This window comes from Oryza sativa, chromosome 5 (assembly GCF_034140825.1).
Source record: "Oryza sativa Japonica Group chromosome 5, ASM3414082v1".
Classification (NCBI taxonomy): Eukaryota; Viridiplantae; Streptophyta; class Magnoliopsida; order Poales; family Poaceae; genus Oryza; species Oryza sativa.
This window is the reverse complement of record NC_089039.1, coordinates 28,119,587-28,141,665: the sequence shown is the minus strand read 5'-3', so window position 1 is coordinate 28,141,665 and position 22,079 is coordinate 28,119,587. Positions and strand designations below refer to the sequence as shown.

The 22,079-nt window shown below is 42.8% G+C and overlaps 3 protein-coding genes and 1 long non-coding RNA gene across 9 annotated transcripts; 2 read left to right on the top strand and 2 right to left on the bottom strand.

The window, feature by feature from the left end:
- Window positions 1–1,623: 1,623 nt before the first annotated feature.
- On the top strand, window positions 1,624–6,119 carry LOC9271124 (uncharacterized). 5 transcript variants are annotated; one of them, XM_066310622.1, is made up of 13 exons: window positions 1,624–1,809; window positions 3,060–3,149; window positions 3,257–3,536; window positions 3,685–3,768; window positions 4,011–4,187; window positions 4,272–4,343; window positions 4,428–4,656; window positions 4,744–4,939; window positions 5,036–5,130; window positions 5,234–5,347; window positions 5,476–5,497; window positions 5,580–5,652; window positions 5,743–6,119. In XM_066310622.1, the coding sequence occupies exons 5-9, from the start codon at window positions 4,109–4,111 to the stop codon at window positions 5,039–5,041; spliced, it is 582 nt and encodes a 193-aa protein (XP_066166719.1). In that variant the 5' UTR covers window positions 1,624–1,809; window positions 3,060–3,149; window positions 3,257–3,536; window positions 3,685–3,768; window positions 4,011–4,108; the 3' UTR covers window positions 5,042–5,130; window positions 5,234–5,347; window positions 5,476–5,497; window positions 5,580–5,652; window positions 5,743–6,119. The 5 variants fall into 5 exon arrangements, with proteins under 5 accessions (XP_066166719.1, XP_066166718.1, XP_066166717.1 ...); XM_066310621.1 differs by having other exon boundaries at window positions 5,577–5,652; XM_066310620.1 differs by having other exon boundaries at window positions 5,234–5,497.
- Window positions 6,120–8,928: 2,809 nt separating this feature from the next.
- Window positions 8,929–12,808, bottom strand: LOC4339604 (chromatin modification-related protein eaf-1). 2 transcript variants are annotated; one of them, XM_026025353.2, is made up of 3 exons: window positions 12,597–12,808; window positions 11,475–11,753; window positions 8,929–10,472 (listed from the first exon to the last, which is right to left on the bottom strand). In XM_026025353.2, exons 1-3 carry the CDS (start codon window positions 12,696–12,698, stop codon window positions 9,294–9,296), a joined length of 1,560 nt encoding a protein of 519 aa, XP_025881138.1. In that variant the 5' UTR covers window positions 12,699–12,808; the 3' UTR covers window positions 8,929–9,293. The 2 variants fall into 2 exon arrangements, with proteins under 2 accessions (XP_025881138.1, XP_015639657.1); XM_015784171.3 differs by having other exon boundaries at window positions 11,475–11,750.
- Window positions 12,809–17,557: 4,749 nt separating this feature from the next.
- LOC4339603 (3-deoxy-manno-octulosonate cytidylyltransferase) lies at window positions 17,558–20,757 on the top strand. Its single transcript, XM_015782032.3, has 8 exons — window positions 17,558–17,867; window positions 18,677–18,722; window positions 18,975–19,061; window positions 19,153–19,277; window positions 19,541–19,680; window positions 19,760–19,811; window positions 19,917–20,027; window positions 20,357–20,757. The coding sequence occupies exons 1-8, from the start codon at window positions 17,628–17,630 to the stop codon at window positions 20,447–20,449; spliced, it is 894 nt and encodes a 297-aa protein (XP_015637518.1). The 5' UTR covers window positions 17,558–17,627; the 3' UTR covers window positions 20,450–20,757.
- A 177-nt stretch (window positions 20,758–20,934) lies between these two features.
- On the bottom strand, window positions 20,935–21,526 carry LOC4339602 (uncharacterized). The gene is made up of 2 exons (XR_001545718.3): window positions 21,202–21,526; window positions 20,935–21,117 (listed from the first exon to the last, which is right to left on the bottom strand). It is a non-coding gene; the product is annotated as an uncharacterized lncRNA (long non-coding RNA).
- Window positions 21,527–22,079: the final 553 nt, after the last annotated feature.

Sequence of the window (22,079 nt, the reverse complement as noted above, 5' to 3'; positions counted from 1 at the left end):
CTTTCGCTGGCCAAACTTGGCCATCCAAACTAACTTACCAATCGTGGGTCCTGTGTCTTTGAACTAATCCCATCGCTCAATGCCTGATTGCGAGGAGCGAGGGAAGAGGGCGCGGCGGCAGGGCAACACCGATTTTCGCTCACCGCGACCTCCAGCACTGCCGCCGGGAGCATCGCCTCAGCTTCTCGCTCGCCGTCGGCCGCCTCCAGCGCTGATTTCCGCCACCGCGACCTCCAACACCGATTTACGCCGCCGTGAGATCCGCCCGTGGCCATGCCGAGGTTGCGAGGAACGAGAGAAAAAGGCCAGGCAGCAGGGCGTCACACCGGCGAGCATCGCTGCGGCCTCCCACTCTCCGCCGAGGATGGCTATAACGGCAGAGGGTGCAATGGTGACGACGAGGGAGGAGCGAGGATGGGGAAGAAGGGGCTGAACCCCTCTTCAAGGCTGGCCGCCTTGCCCCATCGTCTCCGTTGACGGCCTCGTCCTCCGGCATCGTCGTCTGGAGGCCTCCGCTCTCGCCGGATTCGGCTAACTACGTTGATTCGGGGTGCCACGCGACCTCTGCCGCCGCGGCTGCCTTCGTCGCCGAGGTCTAGGCCGCCATCCACCACCGCCATGCTTGCCTCGTCCGCCGCTGTCGTCATCGAGTCTGCCATCCGCGCAACTGTCGCTGGCAGCAGCTGCGCAGCGCCGGTGTCGTCTTTCCCACCATCCACGCAGGCGCCGCCGGCATCATTTGGCCTGCCAGTCGTTGCAGTCATCGCCACCGCCTTGCTCGCAGTCGCCATCCGCTGCTGTCGCCATCAGGGGGAGAAAAGAGGAAGAGGAGGGAGAAAATGAGGAAGAAGAAGATGGGTAATAGTACATTGTGATAGACTTGAAATAGAGCATATAGATGGAGATGCGTTGAAGTGAGTAACGAGTTTGGTTATCCAAATCAATTGGAGAGCTGGTTATATGGGTATTTAGAGAATCTAATTTTGACCATTATATTGTGCGACCTCTACTGTTGCAGTAGTAGTACTAGACTACTAGTAGTACTTTAGGGCATCTACAATATAGTCTAAAAGTGGTCCATAAGCAATACAATATGTGATTCAGCTACCTAGCAACATTGTGGAACTAATTCATAGCAGCAAAGAAATAACAAAAGCTACCTATAAGCATATGGGTTGGCCATAGAGAATAAAAGATATTATTTGTCTCTACCTCTTCTTTCCTCCTAATACTATTTGCTATCCATATACATTGTGAATATTACAGTAGTTAAAGTTTATATATGTGGGTCATATCTATATGTACTACTTTTGCTATATACATTATTGTTGCCCTTAGTACTAGTATCCACCGATATCTCCCGCTGGGGCATTTAACTTTTTGTTATATTTAGATTTAGCATTTAAGTATTATCACCATGACACGTAAATCCAAACGTGTTTATGATATATGAGTATCTAACTATGGTTAGTTTAGTTCCTAACTTTTTTTAAAAAAAACTTTTAACTTTTTCATCGTATCACACGAGCGTCGGCCTGTACCACTCCACCATAAATAAAGTAACTGGAGTAGTGGAGTAGTACTGTAGTACTACCTTCTCTCAGTCTTCTTCACTTGTTCTTTGGACTACAATATGGAGTACTACTCCAGCTCCAGTACTGGTTCCCCTTCCCATCCTCCCACTCCCACCGATGGAGGGTCGGACCGTCGGGATCGCCATCGCCACCGTCTTCCCCGCCGCTTCCTCACCACCCAACCTTTTCTGCTCGCGGCCAACGCGGCCCGCCGGCGTCGACGAGCCTTAGGAAGGTGGCAATATCCCTTTTCTCATCGCTCCGCCGCTTCCTGCATTTTTTGTACTCCTACTGAGTTTCTTTTATTTCCGCCTAGATGAACTATATGTGTTGCTTTCAAGCAAAATATGGTTCATTACGGCATGCATCATTCACAAAAAAAAAAGCCCTCCTTCTAAGAGCAAGTTTAATAGTATAGCCCACTACTAGCTTCAATTCATCTATAGCCAATCTAATAGCTAATTCATACAATAGTTGCTTACTATACTATTAATATATGGTCTTACATGTCATACACATATTGCGTCTTAGATTCCGCGCTACAGTTGGCTACAGATTTGTAGCCCGCTGCTCTTCTCTCTCATCTTTCATCTCATTAAAATATGTTTACAGCTAACTAATAGCCTGCTATTGTATCTGCTCTAAAAATAAAAGTCTAAGTCCTATATTTCATTCTATAGTTTTCCTAAAAGTCCAACTCCTATTTATAGTCACTATGTGCTATATTGATTTTTTTATCGGAATTCAAGAAATTATTTTAGTATTTATTGGTTGCATGTTTATTGGTTCTATCACATGAGTTAACTACACATTGGTCTTAGTGTAAAAAGAAATACTCCCTCCATTCCATAATATAAGGCACAACTACTTCTTAAAGTTGTTTCATAATATAAGAGCAGGTACAATAGCAGACTATTAGCCAGCTGCAAATATATTTTAATGAGATAAAACATGAGAGAGAAGAGCAGCGGGCTACAGATCTGTAGCCAGCTGCAGCACGGACTCTAAGACGCAATGTGTGTATGCCATATGGGACCATATATTAATAGTATAGTAAGCAACTATTGTATGAATTGGCTTTTAGATTGGCTATATATGGATTGGAGCCAGTAGTGGGCTATACTATTAAACTTGCTCTAAGGCATGCATGTCATTAGCTAGCACCTCTTTTTTACTAAAATATTATTATTTAAATCCTACACCATAAGATCTCTAATTTTATTGGGTGCATGCTTTCTATTTATTAAGGTAACCCAATCTATGAGATGATAATAATTATTTCTTGGTCTTTGGGTTAAGAGTGGTTGTGCCTTATATTTTAGAATGGAGGGAGTAGGTCTTAGACTTTTGGAACAAGGGAGTATTATATTAGGGATTACATCGAGATGCTGATCAAAGCCAAGAGTGTTTTGATTTTTGAAGCGTAAAAATGTTATTTACTCTGTTCTTCTTCTCTTTTTTTCTTCTTTTTTTGCATCAATGAAGGGCAAATGTATAGCTCGAAGTGATACTCAGGACGATAACACTGACCCGAGCAATAGCGATAGCCATGGCCTGAACGACCTGCCTGCCAAGGTTCGCCGCTAATCTCTTCATCCCAAGCAAAAGCTTACTAAATCGATTCTAGAAGTAATCCTGTCACGACCTTTTTTTTTTTTTTTTTTTTTTTTTTTGCATAGCAGCTGCCCTTGCAGGATTTGGGACGTCATCTTGCCGAACGATGCGCGCAGCTGTTGGATGAGGCTATGAGAGAAATCAAAATTTTAACTCAGGAAACGCAAGAAGTCATGCAGGCATTGGCCTCGAAACACAGTGAGGAATTCACCCTCGTTATTTCAGATGTAATGGAAGCCATCCAGGCAGAGCACGCTCAAGTGAATGCTCGATTACATCGTGGAATCGAAGATGCGGATGCTGCCGATGTGCAGGCAGCAGCAAAGCGAAAAGCTGCATGACTACACGGTAAGCTCACACATTAACAGTATGTTTACTAGCAGTACCATTTTTCGTTGGGCCTATCAGTGACCATTTGGTTCCATTAGTAAAGGTTATAATATATTTTCAAAGTGAAAAACACTTACAATTCCTGTCCACCCGCATGTCGAAGAAGGTGCCAAGACTACTCGTAAACGAAGCAAGTTGTCACGCGTGGCTTCTGCAGCCAATAGATCCCAAGCCCCCGTTGATTTGAGAGGTATTTCGTTTCACATGGTGCTGCACTTTTCCGTAAAATTTGATGATTTCACACTATTCGCTACCACTTTGATGGTACTAACACTTGTGATAATGACTTATGGGACCGACTGAGTCTATGGCAATAAGCCAAGATGTCAAATAAGCGAAGCCCAATTTGTAAACTGTAAAAGAAAATCAAATCTCTTGCATTTTTCCACTGCATATATACTCATGACACAAACATTTGAATCACATTCACAGGTGACTTGTTAGGGCCAAGCAACTCGGAAAATGAAGCAAGCGAGCATATAGACCAACAAAGCTATCAAGCTGTTGACCATGCAAATCCGATATTGGGCATGGCCCCTACTGCGCATCACCGTCCATTGAACTCATCAGCCCAAGTGACGGCAGCAGTCCACCATGAGCTGGATCAAGGTTAGCTTGCCAAAAAAAGAGTAAAAACACTGAATACTTGAATACTTGTGCAGTAATGGGACTATTTTTTTCCCCACAATGCAGGATTCCAAATGCAAGACAAATGTGGCCTTGAATGGTTGGTATCAGCAGCAGCTGTGGGAGAAGCCACCATGAGTACGCATACATGCCTCATATCCTTCAACCCACCCCACGCATACTTTAGAGAATGAAATGCATCTGTCGTGTTTTATGTTGCAGGAGCCAGTGCCACATTGGATCAAAGCAACGATGACAACCTCGCGGTTGTCACGTGCCAACGACAACCAGAACATTGCGAGACACAGATGACGAAAGAGGTGGCATGTCCAAGGCCAGCTTGCATGTCACCGTTTTCAATGCCCATACTTCACGAATGGCCAAATGCTAAATTAGCTCGGAGGTTGTACCGTTGGCTGGAGTTGAAGTCACGTGATGAAGATATAACCGGGTCTGTGAAAAACAATCTTTAAAAATGTGTGAATTTTCATTACAAATAAACTTTGTGTTGCTTATTAATTGTTTATCCTATATGAAGGGTTTGGTTCAAGCACGACAAGCCTACACCAATTGAGATAAGTGCCATGAAGCTCAAAATGCAGGTCACCCACGGTGGCAATCTATGTATGGACCTTTGTTCGGCATTTATCAGACTCTACCAACAGTTAGATGCCAAGATGAATACAAACCCATCTGGACAGCGTTGGCGCCACTTCTTCCCACCCCAATTTGCGGTACACCAACATCCCCAACATTTGTAAAAACATAAATCGTGGTTAAACAATGATCAAAGCTTGATGTCTTTTCCCCTTGATTTTGGTTTTATAAAGCTTTGATGATTGAGCCAAACTTCAGTTCCATGAAAGAAGTCAGTGACATGTTTGATCAACGTGTTAATGGCTACAAAATACAGAACTGTCAACTGGTACAGATTTTCAAGACAAAACAAGCCTTTTTGTTTTTATTATCAATTCTCCTTGGATCATCACATATATTGGCTAGTGAAACATTTTATGTGGAAACTACAGCTCATTGCCCCAGTTGAACTAGCTGGCGGTACATGGTCATGCTACATTTGGGACATGGAGAAGAGGCAAATGCACATTTTGGACCCTGTCTTGCAGCAGCGGGAGACTTACAATGTGAGTGCTAAGCAGTAAGCACCATCGAACAGCCACAATGATCCACGCAGGCCTGTTAACATGTATAAACAAATTCTATGGCGGCTGGGATATTAACCCAAACGAATGGATGTTTTCGTACTACACAGGGATTAGCCCAAGGAGCCAAAGGTGAGTGGCTTCTGCCAATGCCACAGAAAAAAGAGAGAGATTCATCCCATTACAAATTTAAATCATTTTGCTGCTGCAGTAGGAACTCTGGTTTTTACACATTATACTACTCGCGTGAGTTCCATGATGGCAAGCTGCAGAGAAGTCTAGATTCGGTGAGCACACGGCGTTGATACATTTCCTTATGTTTTTTTCTCCAATTTGTGTAACCTGAAAATAATGATTCCTCAATTCTCCATCGGCAGGGTAGTATTACTGCCTTGCGCAAGGATCTTTTGTACCAGCTCCTGACTATGGAAGGGAACTACGCCGAGCTGCCAAGTCACATTGCGAGATACTTGGAATAGTTGTACCAAGTGTCATGCTGGTCATTTAACCTTTTGCTAGTATGTTTATGGTGCAAGTATCTAACGAGAATTTCCCAAGAAATCTCCTTTATCTAAAAAAAAACTAGGCGTCTAGATAAGCCAGTGTTTTCTGTTGATAATAGTGTTGCACTGAATAAATGTATAGCAGCTAAGTTGTTTTAGTGGTTAGTACCATTTAGCAGAAACCTTTTTGTATGGCTCCCAGCATGTTACTCTTTGGAGGAGTATCACTGAAAGAATGGGTTTTCTGAGTACCTCTTTAATTCAGTAGTTTTTTTTTTTTGCAAGGAATTCAGTAGTTAAATTTGACAGTAGAATCATCTGCTTCTCTCTCTCTCTCTCTCTCTTTCATTTGCAGAGTATCGACTCATCCCTCACAAGTGAAAAAAGGGAACAGTAATGAAAGCAAGCATAAGAGCAACATTTGTGCAAGACCTGCTGATATACTACTCTATCAGGAGATTAATAAATCAGGATGAGCCTAAGAAATGAATAGATTCATGGGTAAACCCTAGGATGAGCCTGGTGCATAGTTGCAAAGGTAAGTGCCCTACCAAAGAAGCTGAATGTAATATCCATGGCAGATAGGCATGCTTCTGGGGCACCAAGATGTCGTTTGCTCCAGTAAGGTGCAGCAGAGTTGATAAGGCCATGGGGCTTTTTATGTTACTGTAACTGGTACGTATCTTCAGTTACATGACAGTTGACATTTTAAGTTAGGGACAATTGCTTCTTTGACCCTATTCTGAACTATAACTACTAATTTGACCCTACTTTTTTAGGTTTGCTCATTTGATCCTACTTTTCAAAATTGGAGTTGCCGTTTGGCCCTGGTTTCATCACACCGTTAGGGTTTCATTTAAAAAATAGAAAAAAAATGTTTTTTTATGCCACAATGGACCAAAATACCCTTGTACACATCAATATTCTCTTATCCTCTCCCTCTCATCTCTCTCACCGGAGCTTGTCTCCCTCTCCTCTTTCTCGCCGGAAATGGGAGGGATGGCGGCGGCGGCTCGACAAGGCGGAGGACGGCGGCGGCGGCGGCATGGGAGGGATGGCGGTGGCTCGATGAAGAGGAGGGTCGGGCGGCGGTGGTTCGGCGAGGCGGAGGAGCGGCGGCTCGACGACGAGGAGGGGCGACGGTCGAGGCAACTAGGCGACGGATCCGGCGGATGTGGTGTTCTGCGGGGAGGTAGGGAGCGCCGGCAGCGGCGACGCACGGAGGAAGGGAGCGCCGGCGCACGGAGCTGCGGAGCCGGTGGGCGGAGGGAGGAGTGGTGGCCGCCGCCGCCCCTCGGCAACTACCTCCGCCGTCGCCGCCGCCGGTGGTTTTCATCGTGCCGAGCCGACGCTGCCCCTCCGCAGCCACCGCCGCCGGTGAACTTCCTCGTCACCAAGCCGCAGCCGCCCCCACCGCTCATCTGCCGCCAGCGGCGGCCCTCCTCGTCGCCGAGCCGACGTTGCCCCTCCGCCGCCGCTCCTCCCGCCGCCCCCTGTTGCCGCTCCTCGGTGGCGCAGTGACCTGCTGCTTGCCATTTTTTTTCTTTTTTTTTGTTTTTCTGGTAGACATAAATTTGCACCATGTATTTGTGTTTGAGACAATATACACTGATAAGTGTAATAAAAAACTTTGATAAACTGGGTTAAATTCATAAGGGTATAAATGGAACTTTTGTGTTGAGTTAACACCGTCATCTTGCCTTCACGGAATAGGGCCAAGTTCCATCTTCGTTTCAAAAAAAGAGGGTCAAATGAGTAAACTTGAAAAAACATGGTCAAATTAGTAGTTAGTCTTTAAAATAGGGTAAAAACGCAATTGCCCCAAGTTACTGCTCACCACCAGATGTTTGCACTCCCTCTAGGTTGGACAATGACACGGTCTCTTAAAAAATAAATTTGACCAATATTTTCTATTACGATATATACAGAAATACCTACAAATATTTAATAATTGTCTTTATACAGAATGCTATGCAGTCTGTCATACTTTTGTGGGGGCAATAGGAATCTATTCAGTGTACAACCATTTGGATTTGGAAGATGAAGTCCAATGATGAGACATCTATAACACAATGACACCTATGTCGCAGTATTGTTCGCGATATTCCCTCCGTCCTAAAATATAAAGGATTTTAGTGGGATGTGATGCATTTAAATACTACAAATCTGTAAAAAAATATTATATTATAGGACTGGGGGAGTACTGCTGACCAACAAATGTAAACGGCATGAGCGCTGTGACAATCTGATGGAAGGGATCGATGCGGGCATCTGGTTTCTAACCTGCTGTGCACGGCACGAGTGTGCGTCTACCTGAAGATTTTCTGGCAAACACTGAAGAGATTTTCAGAGGTACTAGTAGAAGGATTCCGCCGGGGGAAGGGTTCCGTTGGTGCAGTGGACAGTGCGTCATTGGCGGTGGCGCGTGTGACGCCAAGCGGCTCAAGTGACACGGGAATCTGGATGGTTTTCTGGCTGCCGTAGTGCCGTGTGTGAATTGCTTGGGCCGGTTCAGTCCTAGGCCTCCCGGGCAATTGTGCCCGATATCTGAATCCGATGCTTTAGTTGAAAATTTGAACCCTTGTTCTGATAATGACCTCGCCCTCCGTCCTAAAAAAGATTTGATTTCTATGCTTTTCTGCAGTTGGCAGCTGGCTAGGCACGACTCTAATGAATATTCTGTTCGGCAGAAAACAAGTTGCCAGTTTGCCTTCCTCTATGCTTTTCTTGTTTGGAGGAAAAACAAGCCAAACCTGTGCTTCTATGTTGGCCTAATTTGTGGACCAAATAAGATTGTCGGCGGTCTGAAGCCACATACTCCAATATTTGGAAAACATTACTTTTTTCCTACAGACTCAAACAAACCTTTTCTACCTGGCAAAATATATGTGAAGTCAAGATAAGCAGAGATAATTTGTGCTTACTAGAGGGGGGAAAGGACAGCGCCACACCAGGATTTGTGCGTAGGGGGAAAGGGTAGAGTACATGTACACTGCTCAAGACTCGAGCCACAACATTGCAGGACTTTAGGAGCAGATAGTTGCACACTTGACAAGAAGGTGAAAACAACAAATTTCTCATATCTTCGTATTGCAAACATGCGTATGCAAGTCCACAAAAGGTTACAAGCATATATGTCCATTAAAAGGTAGGACACATGCCAACAATCATCATCTTAACTAAACTAGCAGTATTATTTCATCACAATCCTCCAGCTGAAAAAAATAAGCTGCAGGATATGTACCAATCTGCTGGCTGTTTAAAAAGATGCCAGACGAAATACCTTAGCAAAGCTGAAAAGCTTCCCATGATAGTAAGATATCATAATATTTCACAGGAACAAGCCAACAAACCACATGCAGCGGTTCCAAACTGGCTTGTTCATTCTCCTACTCGCCACCTCATCGCCACCAGAGATCTGCTTGTCAAGCGAGGTGTTTGAACTCTACATTCTGTCCAGCAGTAGCCATTCGAAGTGCCATGCTCTCAGCTTGATCCTTAAAGTAACCCATACGAGCAACCTTTTCAACCATGTCTATTGGATGATTCTGCAGAGACTGTGGTCCTAAATGATGAAGCACCATGGGAGCACTAGACTGGGCTTGTTGAGGAAGGACAGCAACAACAGTAGCAGCATTGTTGGACGGATTTCCATAAGCAGTGTTATAGGCCTGGGCATTCCCCTGTACTGTATATGAGGCAACACCATGTAGGCTGACCTTGCTTGGTTTAAATGAGCCATTACCAAACGATTGAAGTTGCGGTGGCTGCTGAGACTGGATGCTATGCTCAGCCAGTGGGACTGAAATTGTGTTGCTTTGCACATAAACAGGAGCGACTTCATGATGATTCCTTTGGGACGAGGAAATTGTAGAGTAGGAAGGCTGCATAGCCATGCTTCGCGAGCGTGGCTCACTATTAGCACAGGCAGGTTGTTGAGATCCATAAGGAGGGTACAACAGTGTGACATGTGGTGCACTTTGAGCCTGTGGAGAAGAAGTTTGCATTTGAACTATCTGTGCTGGAACTTGCTGAATATTGTTGTAATGTTGCTGTTGCACAACCTGTGGCTGTGGCTGCCTTGCCTGGTGAACTTGCTGGCCAGTTTGATGTGCCCATTGCTGCTGAGGTTGAATGTAGAAGTCTGGGGCCTGACTTGTCACCTGTTGTGCCTCAACTACAGTCTGTGGCGTATTCTGGGTATGTCGCTGCACAGGTTGAGGTGCAGGTTGAAATGGTTGGGCCTGCCTGTGCTCAACATGAGCTTGGGTTTGCATACAGTACAAGGTGGCTTGGTTCATGTGCTGCTGGTCTTGTTGAGTGCTCAATGAGACTGGGACCAGTTGCTGCAGAACAAGCCCATTGCAACTTTGGAATTGCATAGCAGGAGATTGGGCAGCATTTACTTGATGCAGAGGCACAAGGGCAAGCTCATGTTTTGCAACTGGCATGCTGCCGTCAATTTCCTTTGTCATAAGAACTGATGGAGCAGTACCTTCGCTTTTCTGTGCAGATTCCTCATGTAATATTTGAAGTTTAGTTAGTTCCTTCTGGGTTTCAGCAAGCTCTTGCTTATCCTGCAGCACCTGTACAGAGTTTTGAACCTGGCAAGAAAGATAGTGCTAGTTATGAGTTATGATAAGTAGTTTGGTTTTTTTTTTAAGAAGACAATTGCAAGAGGAAGTGGGAAAATTCATGTTAAATATTAGCTATGCAGTTTATCCCGGTTGGCTGTCTATGCATCAATATCTACAGAACAAAGTTCTACTTGAAAAATTATCTAGAGCAAGCAAGCCAAGCAATCAAGTACTCCCTCCGTCCCACAAAAATCAAACCTAGAACGGGATGTGACACATCCTAGTACTATGAATCTAGACAGATGGTAGCATGTTCCTAAACTTAAGCTCATTCTGAAACTTATCACATCATGAATTCTTGCACTAACCATAGGTGGATGTGTTTGTGTTGTTCTAGAATGGCCTGTTTTACTTGCAAAATGTGCTGAATTGCGAAATATATCATGTGCCCTGTAGTCAAATATATATGCATGTATTGTTACATTGAATTTTCAATTGAAGAAGGTGGTGATGCTTTAGTGCTTTACACTACATCCATCCTCCCACCCCTCATTTCATATAAAAATCTTCAAACCAACATGTGTGATCTCCATCTCCATGGACCTAACCATTTGCCCAACTTTGGTGCTCATTTAAAAACCCGTGTATAAATGGAAGAATTAGCAAATATGCTTTAGTTTAGAGAAAATCAAATCCACATGTAAATTATGCACTTTACAATACACCTTTTTCACCATTAACTAAATATCCTAAAAGGAGCTGGAAATCCTAGGAGGAAAAATACAAAAGTTATGTAACTAGAGGTTTGTGCTATAGTCATCCTCTTACATTCCCATTGGCTTATGTATTCATCATTAGTATAGAATAATAATTTGCCCAACATTTTTGTAAGTCCAAATGGAATAGACAATAGTTTAGCTAAGCATAGTTAAGGTGCTGCTATTAGAGCACAAAAATTCAGTCCACACCACTTTGCTACTCAATTCTCAGTTACTGCTTATCAAAATGTCAATGTAAAGCACAACATACCTCTTTCACATGCTTTTCGAGGCAACGGAAGTTAATATTTGCTTCACCATGGTAATCCATCACATCACTTCGTAATTCTCCAATTGACCTTTCCAGCTTATAGCAATACAGCTCCAACTGTGATAGCCTCCCACTGATGACATCCAGTGTATTCACCAAGTTGTCTGCTTGTTTCTTCATGCAGCTCTCTATAGCTTCCGTTATTATTTCTCTGGAATAAGTTTCTTGTTCATGGATATTAACAAGTGACCTCAGCAGCCGGTTGTCCTGGAAATCCTGCTTTATTGAAGAAAGGAAAATATGCTAAGGACCAGATGTTTTGAGCCTATAGAATCATGGCAAGGAAAAGAAAAACTATATAGATTTTGCCAAAAGCCTAGCAAACGTGATTTAAGCTAAGAAATATAATACGTTCATATGTGTTGATAAAGGGTGAACATCACCAAGTTGACTCCAGATCTTCATCTGGTTACAACTTACAAGTTACAAGAAATGTATATTGATAGCTAACACACCCAACGAATGATTACTTCCCGGCGTGTTTAAATCTAAACAGCAGAAGAAGCAAATTCGGAAGATGTAACAGTAGAACGACCAAAAAAATCTTAAGATAACAGAAGTGATATGTCACGACAACACCTAAGATTGATTATAAACACGATGAGAAGTAAATCAAAAGTAGCATATCCGCAGCAAGCACACAGGACAAATCCCTCAAAAATTTGCAGCTACCGTTTTGCACAAGGAACAGTGAAACCCTAGTCGTAACGAAACACCCGCAAATCCCACAAATCGGCCAAAATTAAGACGAAATCTCCACATGAAAACGAAAAGTGGGCTGTCTCGTTCATTTCTGAAATTCAAATCGGTCAGAACAAATCACATAGAACAGTGTGCAACCTCGCACATCATCGAAATGGTTGACGAGCTCGCAGATCCACCGCTACGCACAAACAACAGACGAGAACTCCCAACCTTTCCCCGCATCTCCACGAAATCAGAAGCAGACAGCAAAAAGCTGCACCCCCCCCCCCCCCCAAGGCGAGAGTCGAGCCACCGTTCTCACCAACACACACCCAGAACGAAGCAAAACATCACCGAACACAAAGAGATCTCGCTCACCTCTCGGCGGAGCGTCTGGTCAAAGGAGCACCGCGCCGGGTCGGCGGAGAGGCCGAAGGCGCCGGAGACGGAGGCTGCGGCGGGCCGCGCCGGGGACGCCATGCGGCGGCGGTGGCTTGCTGCTGCGCTAGGGTTTCCTCCGCTGCGCTGCGCCGCGATGCGATGGTCGGGGAAGCGAGGAGGAGGAGGCGTGGGTGGGGAGGAGTGGAAGCGAAGAGAGGGAAGAGGGAAGAGGAAGAGGAGAAAAGGAGGAGTAAAACGTAAAGAAAAGTGGAGAGTAGAGACGAGTTGGGTTTGTTCCAAGCGGGGACGGAATAAATACGGAGAGAAAGGAAAAGGGAAAAAGAAAAGAAAAAGAAAAAGGAAAAATAGGCGGGGGGGTGAAAGGCTCAAGGCGGGTGGCGGGTCAGAATCCGGGGCGGGTTTGGCGTGTGGTGGTGGGGCTCGTGATCCGCGCGCAGGGTCAAATGGCCGCCGGCCGTGTTCGCTGCATCCCCCGTACGCGAGGACTGTGGACGAGGAAGGACGAGGACGCGGCGCGGCCGCTTCCACCAAGTCGCCGGCGTTTTCCACGATCATGGATTGGAAGGTATGGATTTTTTTTTATTTAAAGGAAAAGAAGTCATCAGCCAAAACGCGGGTCAGTTTGAAATATTTGAACGAACTGTTAGTACTATAATTTTTCTATTTATTATATAGATAAATAAACTTAACAAATGATTTGTAATAAATGGTCCAAACAATACAGTAGAGAAAAGTATCTTTTTAAAAAAAATGTGTTTTTTTCGAAGCGTTAAATAACTAATCCATTTCAACGAATCTAGAGATAATACTGCCTTCGTATTTTAAATAGGTGACATTGTTGACTTGAATAACGTTTGATCATTTATCTTAAAAGTTGTACTTAAAAGTTTTCCAATGATAAAACATGTTCCAGCAAAATAAATTATATGTACATATTTTTTTTAATAAAACGAGCTGGCAAATGTCACGAAAAGTATATTAAATTTTAAAAACAATGAGTGTAACAGGACCGACGTATAGGTTTGAGTGGTTTTCTTTCTTATAACGCTTAAAAGCCAAAAAAAAAAGTCAATTTAAAAGCCTAAACCAACCAGATTAAGATCTCGTTCTTTTCTCTAACAAGAGTTGGATGAATATGAAGATAAAGATTTTCGTGTCATGTTTTTCAAACTGCTAAACGGTGTGTCTCTTACGAAAACTTTTTATATGAAATTGCTCTAAAATATCATATTAATCTATTTTTCAACTTTGTAATAATTAAAACTTAATTAATAATACGTTAATACCACCTCGTTTTGCGTAAAAAACTTAATCTTCGTCTTCTTAATCTTCAGGGGAAAAGAACACCACCTAAGCCAAAACAAGATGCAGCTTAGTTACCCTCTGACACTATCTTCCGTTTTGATTCGATGTTAGTCGTCAGTGTTGTTATCTCTATCTTTAACGTTGTATTATAAGTAGTTTTTTTAATTAAGCCGTAATTTTACAATTTACAGTAGCTATAATAACTGGTTATAGTTTATTTTTGTCAGGGTTATAGATACCACATACCTAATAGTAGTTGACTAAATCTCGACAGGACCCACCACATACCATGTCCTATACGAAAACAACCTGCGGATATAGGAAGAGTTCCACATAAGGAAAGACAACCAGAGTTCTACATGGAAACGACAAGTACTACTCGGATTATATCCATATTGGTTTTCCTAGTTCTACTTGGACAATGGGACACCTATGAGTATAAATACAAGGCCCCCTAGGAGGAGAGGAGACGACCACCTCAATCAACACACCCACCACAGTCTACGGAACAACAGAAGATCAACATACAAGCCAACATACACCAAGACAAGATGCCGGATATCGAATTCAGGGATAAGTACGGCTAGTCCCCTACGGTGTCTCCGGATACTGTCAAGAGAGACAAAAGCGCTGTCTCTGATCTCGCCGGGTACGGATTCGAGGAGGAAGACTACCTGTTGTCGACTACGAGTCAGATCTTCAGACCGCCATGTTGACAAAAGTTAGATAGGCTACCCCAAATATTGTACTGGTGTGATTATGGTGAATAAGAGCAATACCGGCTTCGGCCAACAGGATGTAGGGTTATTACATAACAATTCAGAGGCCCGAACCTGTATAAAAATTAATGTCTCCATCTCTTTTACCTCAATCTCGTATATATCCTAGTACTAACGATTCCAATACTATGCAAATACCGGAATCGCGATATCAAACGTCGACAATTTGAAGCATGAATGAAAATGAATTTTATTATAAAAATAGACACTTTATTGTTTGCTGATTGATTTGTAAGCCGTATCCAACATTTTAAATTATTATATGTATTTTTTATCATATTTTATTTTTTGGTTGTGTATTTTTTATTAACCCTTAAGAGTAGAAACATACAAGTAATGTTCTAAAAATCTTTTGGCTCGTTTATTTCTTTTAGGAGGTTTTAACCGGAGACCCGAAGTCAACCAATATGCCAAAAAACATCAGCCGAAAATTCTAAAAAGTTTAATTAAGATCTGTAGCACCCAGAAGGAAATAGAAACAAATGCTGTGGAACACTCTAGACAAGTTTTGACTTGTTCCTAACATTAGTTACAGTACTAGTACTTGCATTTTTACAATTGGAAAGGCTAGTTGGCGAAGCCAAGTCAGTAGACAAACGTGCTTTGATCTCTGCATCGACTTGTATACTTACGTCATTAGTACTCCTATTAAACAAGTAAAACGTACTACTCCTACTTATACATGCGTTTTAAAAATGAACGCCAGGCAAATCGCATCGGCAAGTTGGAATTAATGAAAACCCCAATTTGGCGAGTCAAATACGCATTACAGCTTATCAAAAGTTCCAAGTTGCGTACAATCATAGACTAAGATATCGTAAGTACGTGCTTAATTATTCCAGGATTTTTTTTCTTCTTCCGCATTCTCCCCTAACTAACCTAGAAACTTCGATTTCCTACTACTGCTGGTAAGCAGTGCAGCATCCACACATCACAAAAACCACAATAATAAAAAAAACGATTTGAATTCTCATTCTACCACCAATCCGGTGGTTAATAATTCTGGTGTGATTGCGAACCGAACGAATCGAACGGGAGGCCACGGTGGCGTTTGTGGATAGACACGAGGGAAAAAGATTCCGACCCCATTGTTTATCCTACTATAGGACAGAGGCGGAACTAGGGTATTGAGCGGGTGAAACCTGGTCAAGAAAATATTATAGCTATAACTTATTTTTTAAAATTACACAGTACAACATATACATTCACAACACACGCGCACTCATCTCTATAAACGCACGCAGGCAAACCCATCTATTTTCACCATGTATGCATCACTCTTAATATAAATTTAGACACTCGTATCATCTTAAACTTGATATAAAGTAGAGTAAATTAAACAAGTGGCACCTCACTTTATTTCGTTCTAGCTCCGCTAGAGAAAAAGGCAAAACGGTATATTTACAAATGAAAAATAAACACTTGTGGATATAACTTTTACATACGTGTTCTCAATGATCTAATAGTGGAGACTAAAAAATAAACTATGATGAAAAATTTCTAAAATCAACTTTAAAATTAAAGTTAAAAACTTAAATTTTAACTGATAAGTATAAGTATAAATGAAAAGATGATGCGGTTCAGTTTCATGGGGACGATACCGACGTCACGATGAATTGGATTCTTGGAGCTAAGAGAAAAATGAAAATGATATGGCCGGATCGAAGCTTAGGTTTGGTGAATTGCTGACGGGTCACGCGCCGTCCCTGCCACACGAAATCTGTGGCCGTGCTTAATTAAATCGGGACAAAAAAAATAGTACTAACAAATTAAGTGGCTGGTAATGTCCCCCTTGATCGATCCCTTTCTGTCACCATTGGCCGCACCCGTCCAAAACGCCGGAAAATGACACGGAATTGAAATGACAGGATTCGAATCCAGCTCGATCAATTCGTTTTCAGAAACTCTCAGAAGCAACTGATTCGTAATATCATTCATTCATTCCCTTGTGCATTTGCATTCAGTTCGTAGGAATTGAGTAATGCTTTGTGTGTGCGTTTGTGATTGCGTCGGTCGGTTTCAGTTCAGGTGCCCTTCGTTGAAGGTAGCTCGAGTTTTTTTCGTAGAAGTGGCCGAGGGAAATGGTCGAGGAGTTGTGCAATTAGCACGTAATCCTCGTACACACGGCGTGTGTTTAATTAGGCGTGTGGATAATTAGCGGTAGCTTTTGTCCATTCATGTCTTGGAATAGACAGCAAGAGCTATGAAATGCACACGTGAAGCATACGAAGAGTTAGTTCGTCCCGCATGGACCAGATGGTGTATTTATGTACACTGCGTGCTACGAGCCAATGACGTGTAGCCTAGGAAGTATATGTTTCACGCGTACGATCTCATCATGCCCCATCTGCAATAAGTCAATTCCGTGCTTAATCAAGCGCTACTTTGTTGACAATAATTGTTGACATTGTCGATGAGACGAGAGATCACTTGATATGCATTTCCCTGCAAGTTAAGTAATGCAAAGAAAATGCTGACGTCGTCAACTCTGTTTCAAGTCTCACGTTTTCTTTAGAAATGCACAAATTTAACGAGATTTTGAGTTTCAACAGTGGTTCACTTCAGTCTCGGTGTGAATCAAGAACAAGAAAATCGGGTGAACTGAGCTACTATTTTTTTTCCTCAGTTTTGATTCCTCATTTGGAGGAGCAATTTTGCACCGGCTTTGGAAGTTACGGTCGAGGGATGCAATTCGATCGAGGGTAAGACATAGGGAGAAAATATAGACTTGCTACTTCCTCGTTGCATCCGTGGCATTTGGGCTAGGCCCAGGGAAGTAGACGGGCCAGGCTAGGTTGGGCCTGGCTGCTTCGGCGGCGCATCAAACTCGCCGCTCACCAGCATCGCGTCGGTGGCACGTGGCGGTCGCAGTCGCAGTCGCAGTGGGGATCAGCGGCGCCGCCGTGCGAAGAAGCCGGCGGAGATGCCGATCTGCCCGCCGTCGTCGGAATCCTCGCCGGCGCCGGGGTTGGGGGGGCGCGCGTTGATCTTCCACGGGTTGGCCCTCGGCGCGGCGGCGGCGGCTGCGGCGGCCGCGGCCTACTTGTACAGGCGGCCGGGCGGGTTCCGCGGCCGCGCGGTGGGCATCATACCGGCGCGCTTCGCCTCCTCCCGCTTCGAGGGGAAGCCGCTCGCCCCCATCCTCGGCAAGCCCATGATACAGGTAGGTCCCGACTCCCGTCCTACCGCCTACGCCACCCGCTTGATTTGCGCTTTTGCTTCGCGTGTTGAGACTGGATCTGAGAGTGCGAGTGGAAAGCTTGTGCTGAGGAATTCAAGCGAGGAAATGGAATCGGTGATGAAAACCCGCGAGATGAGTTCCATTCGTGTTTTCTCGTTGCGATTTGCTGCTGCTGCTGCTGTGCCTGTGGCGTCCTCTTCATCAGGATGCAATTTCACTACAGTAGTAGGCAGTAGCAGCAGCAGCAGTGACTTGCTGAGCTTTCAGTTGGATTCCATTATTGGGAATTGCTCGTTTCGTTACGTGCGACATGGTCGTACGCGTCAAGACCTTCGATATTCTTCTACATGTTAGATGTTGTTATACCATGTCGCAGTTTCTTGGTTGTTTCGAGCTGTGGAATGAGGGTTCTCATTTTGCGTTTCGTCCAGAATTCACATTGTAACATCTCTTTACTTCATAACTACGGCAAATTAGGTGGGGATGCCTAATTTACCCTAAGGACTTTAAGGAGTCCTTTAAAGTGAATGCAATTTTGTTGTATTATTAATATTACTTTGAGCACCGAGGTTAGTGCCACAGACCAGAGCTGTCTGATGAGGGATTATGCTACTTCAAGTTATCTTCTATGTGATTGACATATAGAATGCACTATTGCCTATTGGATAACGTTGATATGATATCTTGCAAGTTGGTTTGTTGAATAATCTGTGTAGTTCCTCATGTTGGGAATTTTTTTTGTCCTAAGCAGATCTAGTTAGTCCTGAAACTTTTACCTTACACTTTTACAGAGAACATGGGAAAGAGTTATGTTAGCCTCCTCTTTGGACCATGTTGGTAAGTCCAAGCTCATAAATCTTATATTTAATCTTTTCCTGTTTCTGCTCAAAACATTATGTTTAGTATCATCGTATATTTTGACTTGTGGCCTATCTCTCTTTTGTGACACCATTTGTACAAGTAATTGTTGTTTATAACTTTTCTTTCATGATATTAGTCGTAGGTGTTTTTGAATCTGCATTGCACATGCTAATCGTTTTGATACTGCCAGTCCACTCAGCCATTCTCACCATTTTCTCTGTGTCATAGTCGTGGCAACGGACGATGAAAGAATAGCTGAATGTTGTAGAGGATTCGGAGCTGATGTAATAATGACATCAGAATCATGCAGAAATGGTACAGCTTATGTTGTTTTGTCATTATTTGCCCTTTCCATGATTACTTGATTAACCCCTACATGTTTTTCGTTGGCATATGCTTCATTTAGGATCTGAGCGTTGCTGTGAGGCTCTTCAAAAGCTAAACAAGCATTATGATATTGTTGTCAATATTCAAGGAGACGAGCCTCTTATTGAACCAGAGATAATAGATGGTGTAGTTATGGCACTACAGGTTGTTACTTATGTAAACTATATCTTGCTAGTTTTTGCAGTTCCCATCAAATAAACAAATTTTTATTAGATATTTTTTTGAACTAGGGCTTTTATTTTATCATAAGCAAGCTTAGACTTGAATACATTGAAAGTTTTAAATTCTTCATTGGAGAATACAGAGTGCACTTGATGTTGCACTCCTTTTTATCTTTTACCTTTTGCATCTCCTTTTAATTCACGTAATTTACTTGCTCTAGTGATGTCCTTCAATTTGGCTTGCAGCGAGCTCCTGATGCAGTCTTTAGCACAGCTGTCACTGCACTGAAACCTGAAGATGCATCTGATACAAATCGAGTGAAGTGTGTTTTAGATAACCAGGGTTATGCAATATACTTCTCAAGAGGGCTGATTCCATTTAATAAGTGAGATACTACCTCCGTTTTTTAATAGATGATGCTATTAAATCGATCAAATTGTCACTTGCAATTTTGAACATTTCAGATCAGGGAAAGTCAATCCTCAGTTTCCATATCTTCTTCATCTGGGCATTGCGGTATTTATCAACTCATACTTCATTCTCAGCTTTGTGTTATTTTCTTTTGGATACTCCTGTAGCCTGTAGTGCCTACTCTTCATAGTGTGCCTTTTTTTCATGAAGGGCTTTGATTCCAAGTTTTTGAAGATCTATCCAGAGCTTCCACCAACTCCATTACAGCTAGAAGAGGATCTCGAGCAACTTAAAGTTCTTGAAAATGGATACAGGATGAAGGTAAGCCAGATAGAAATTGTATTTGTTATTGCTATGCTGTTTTGCTATGACTCCTGGAAAAATTAGGTCATCTGCGTGTTATTGTTGGAAATTCCTGTTTTAGAACAAGTAACATTTATCAATCATACCACAACCCACATCTTATGTTCGTTATAATGCCAAGATGGTGAACTTGTATGGGTCAAAGACAAATTTGTGATGGTAGGCATCAGTGCATGCTATTCATTGTTCAGTATCGTAAGCCTTTATATGGTGTATACAAATGTCGCGTTTGCTAGCTTATGCCTTATACTGCTGAATTGAATTTTCATTATCCTCGTTGATAACAGGTAATCAAAGTTGATCATGATGCCCATGGTGTGGATGCGCCTGAAGATGTTGAGAAAATAGAAGCATTGATGCGTGCAAGGAACATCCAGTAGCATGAAAATGATCGATTTTGTACGTTGTGTGGTTACATGTTTGATTCGACTGTTCGTGTTCTAGTATAGCCTTTCTGAAGAGCACATGAGGTTAATTTGAGTTTGTAAATTAGAAGCTGTTTGAAAGTTGAATTACTGTTTTGAGTGTGCATAGCGTTGCACTTCTTTCTTACAACGTTGAAGGAACATAGCGCATCTCCATTTACTGAAATGGCAGTGCACCTACTTGTATTTACTGTAATTACCAGGCCATACAGTTCGTTTCGAGTTTGTTCTTGTTAATTAAGCTGTTAATGTTAGCGCTTCTCCATCGTTATTGTTATATTTCTCATCGATTATTTGGCTAAGCTTCAAAGCTTGCCTTTGTATCTTCAGTTATCAATTAACGTAGGGCTAACTCAGTTCACAAAAAAGGACACTAACAAACACCAACCGTTTGCACTTCAGTTTAAAAGCACTAACAAGTAACGACATCACCCAGGAAGTAAAATAATGATCACAAAGCACATAGGAAACCACAAGGGATTACATAAAGATTCTCCATGCATTATTCCTGCAGCATATGCATGGATTCTCCAAACATTGCCGATTTATTATTCGTTCATTCACTCATGCAGTCTGAGTCCGACCAAACCAAACTAAGTCGACGTCACCGTGAGTTACATCCTCTATCATAATAGCACTATTATTATAGGAACTGACGACGTGTCGGTAACAATAATGAAAGTTATATTATGATAGAGAATCCTCACCCGAAAACGATTATATCATCAGATTAGTGGTGGTGCTGCGGGTCAGGTCCGCCGGGGACTTCCCACTTGCCGCCGCCGCCGACGATCTCCGCCGTCACACTCACCCTGTTCCACGCCCCGCCGCCGCGAGCCGCCGGCGCCGGCGGGTGAAGCCGGCGGCCGTCGCGGGCCGCCATTGCCGGCGTCGCCGCGAAGACGACGATCATGGCGAGCACAATGAGGCACCATACCTGGACAACACGAGGCCTCATCGTCGTCGATCTTCTTATTCTCGATCGTCGTTAGCTTCAGCTACTGGGGTTCGATCAGTGTTTGATCGCTTGCTGATGGCGTTCACGTACTCCCTGATCGGCTAGCTTATATAGAGAGCGCGAGTGAGGCAGCTGATCACGCCTCATCACAAGTTCACAGTACGTACATGCAAAAACATAACAGGTTCAGATGTGGGTGTATGACCACGTATATCCACGTACTATGTTTCAAATTTTGCTGTCCAGAAATATATACTCCATCTATTTTTTAATAGATAATACTATTAACTTTTAAACACATGTTTGATTATTTATCTTATTCAAAATTTTCATGCAGATGTATAAGATATAAATCGTATTTAAATTATTTTAAGTAATAAAATAACTCACAACAAAATAAATTATAATTACGTAACCTTTTTATAATAGGACGAATCGTCAAACACGTGACAAAAAGTCAATAGCACGATTTATTAAAATACAGAGGTGTATATAGTTATATATGTGTATTCTTTTTTTTTTGAAACGAACCGCACAAGATAGTGCGAGTTTCATGTATTTATAAAGCAGGAGAAAAATACAATCTATAGTCATGGAAGAGCACATACCAGAAAAAGAAAATACAAC

Bases quoted from the DNA above. Each gene is read 5' to 3' on its own strand.
- LOC9271124 (XM_066310622.1), top strand. From the start codon at position 4,109: ATGGCCCCTACTGCGCATCACCGTCCATTGAACTCATCAGCCCAAGTG. The intron at 4,188-4,271 runs GTTAGCTTGCCA...CCCACAATGCAG, and splicing joins CCACCATGAGCTGGATCAAG to GATTCCAAATGCAAGACAAA. The intron at 4,344-4,427 runs GTACGCATACAT...TTTATGTTGCAG, and splicing joins TGTGGGAGAAGCCACCATGA to GAGCCAGTGCCACATTGGAT.
- LOC4339604 (XM_026025353.2), bottom strand. From the start codon at position 12,698: ATGGCGTCCCCGGCGCGGCCCGCCGCAGCCTCCGTCTCCGGCGCCTTC. The intron at 11,754-12,596 runs GTGAGCGAGATC...TCTTCAATAAAG, and splicing joins ACCAGACGCTCCGCCGAGAG to CAGGATTTCCAGGACAACCG. The intron at 10,473-11,474 runs GTATGTTGTGCT...CTTTCTTGCCAG, and splicing joins TCGAAAAGCATGTGAAAGAG to GTTCAAAACTCTGTACAGGT.
- LOC4339603 (XM_015782032.3), top strand. From the start codon at position 17,628: ATGCCGATCTGCCCGCCGTCGTCGGAATCCTCGCCGGCGCCGGGGTTG. The intron at 18,723-18,974 runs GTAAGTCCAAGC...TCTGTGTCATAG, and splicing joins CTCCTCTTTGGACCATGTTG to TCGTGGCAACGGACGATGAA. The intron at 19,278-19,540 runs GTTGTTACTTAT...TTTGGCTTGCAG, and splicing joins GTGTAGTTATGGCACTACAG to CGAGCTCCTGATGCAGTCTT.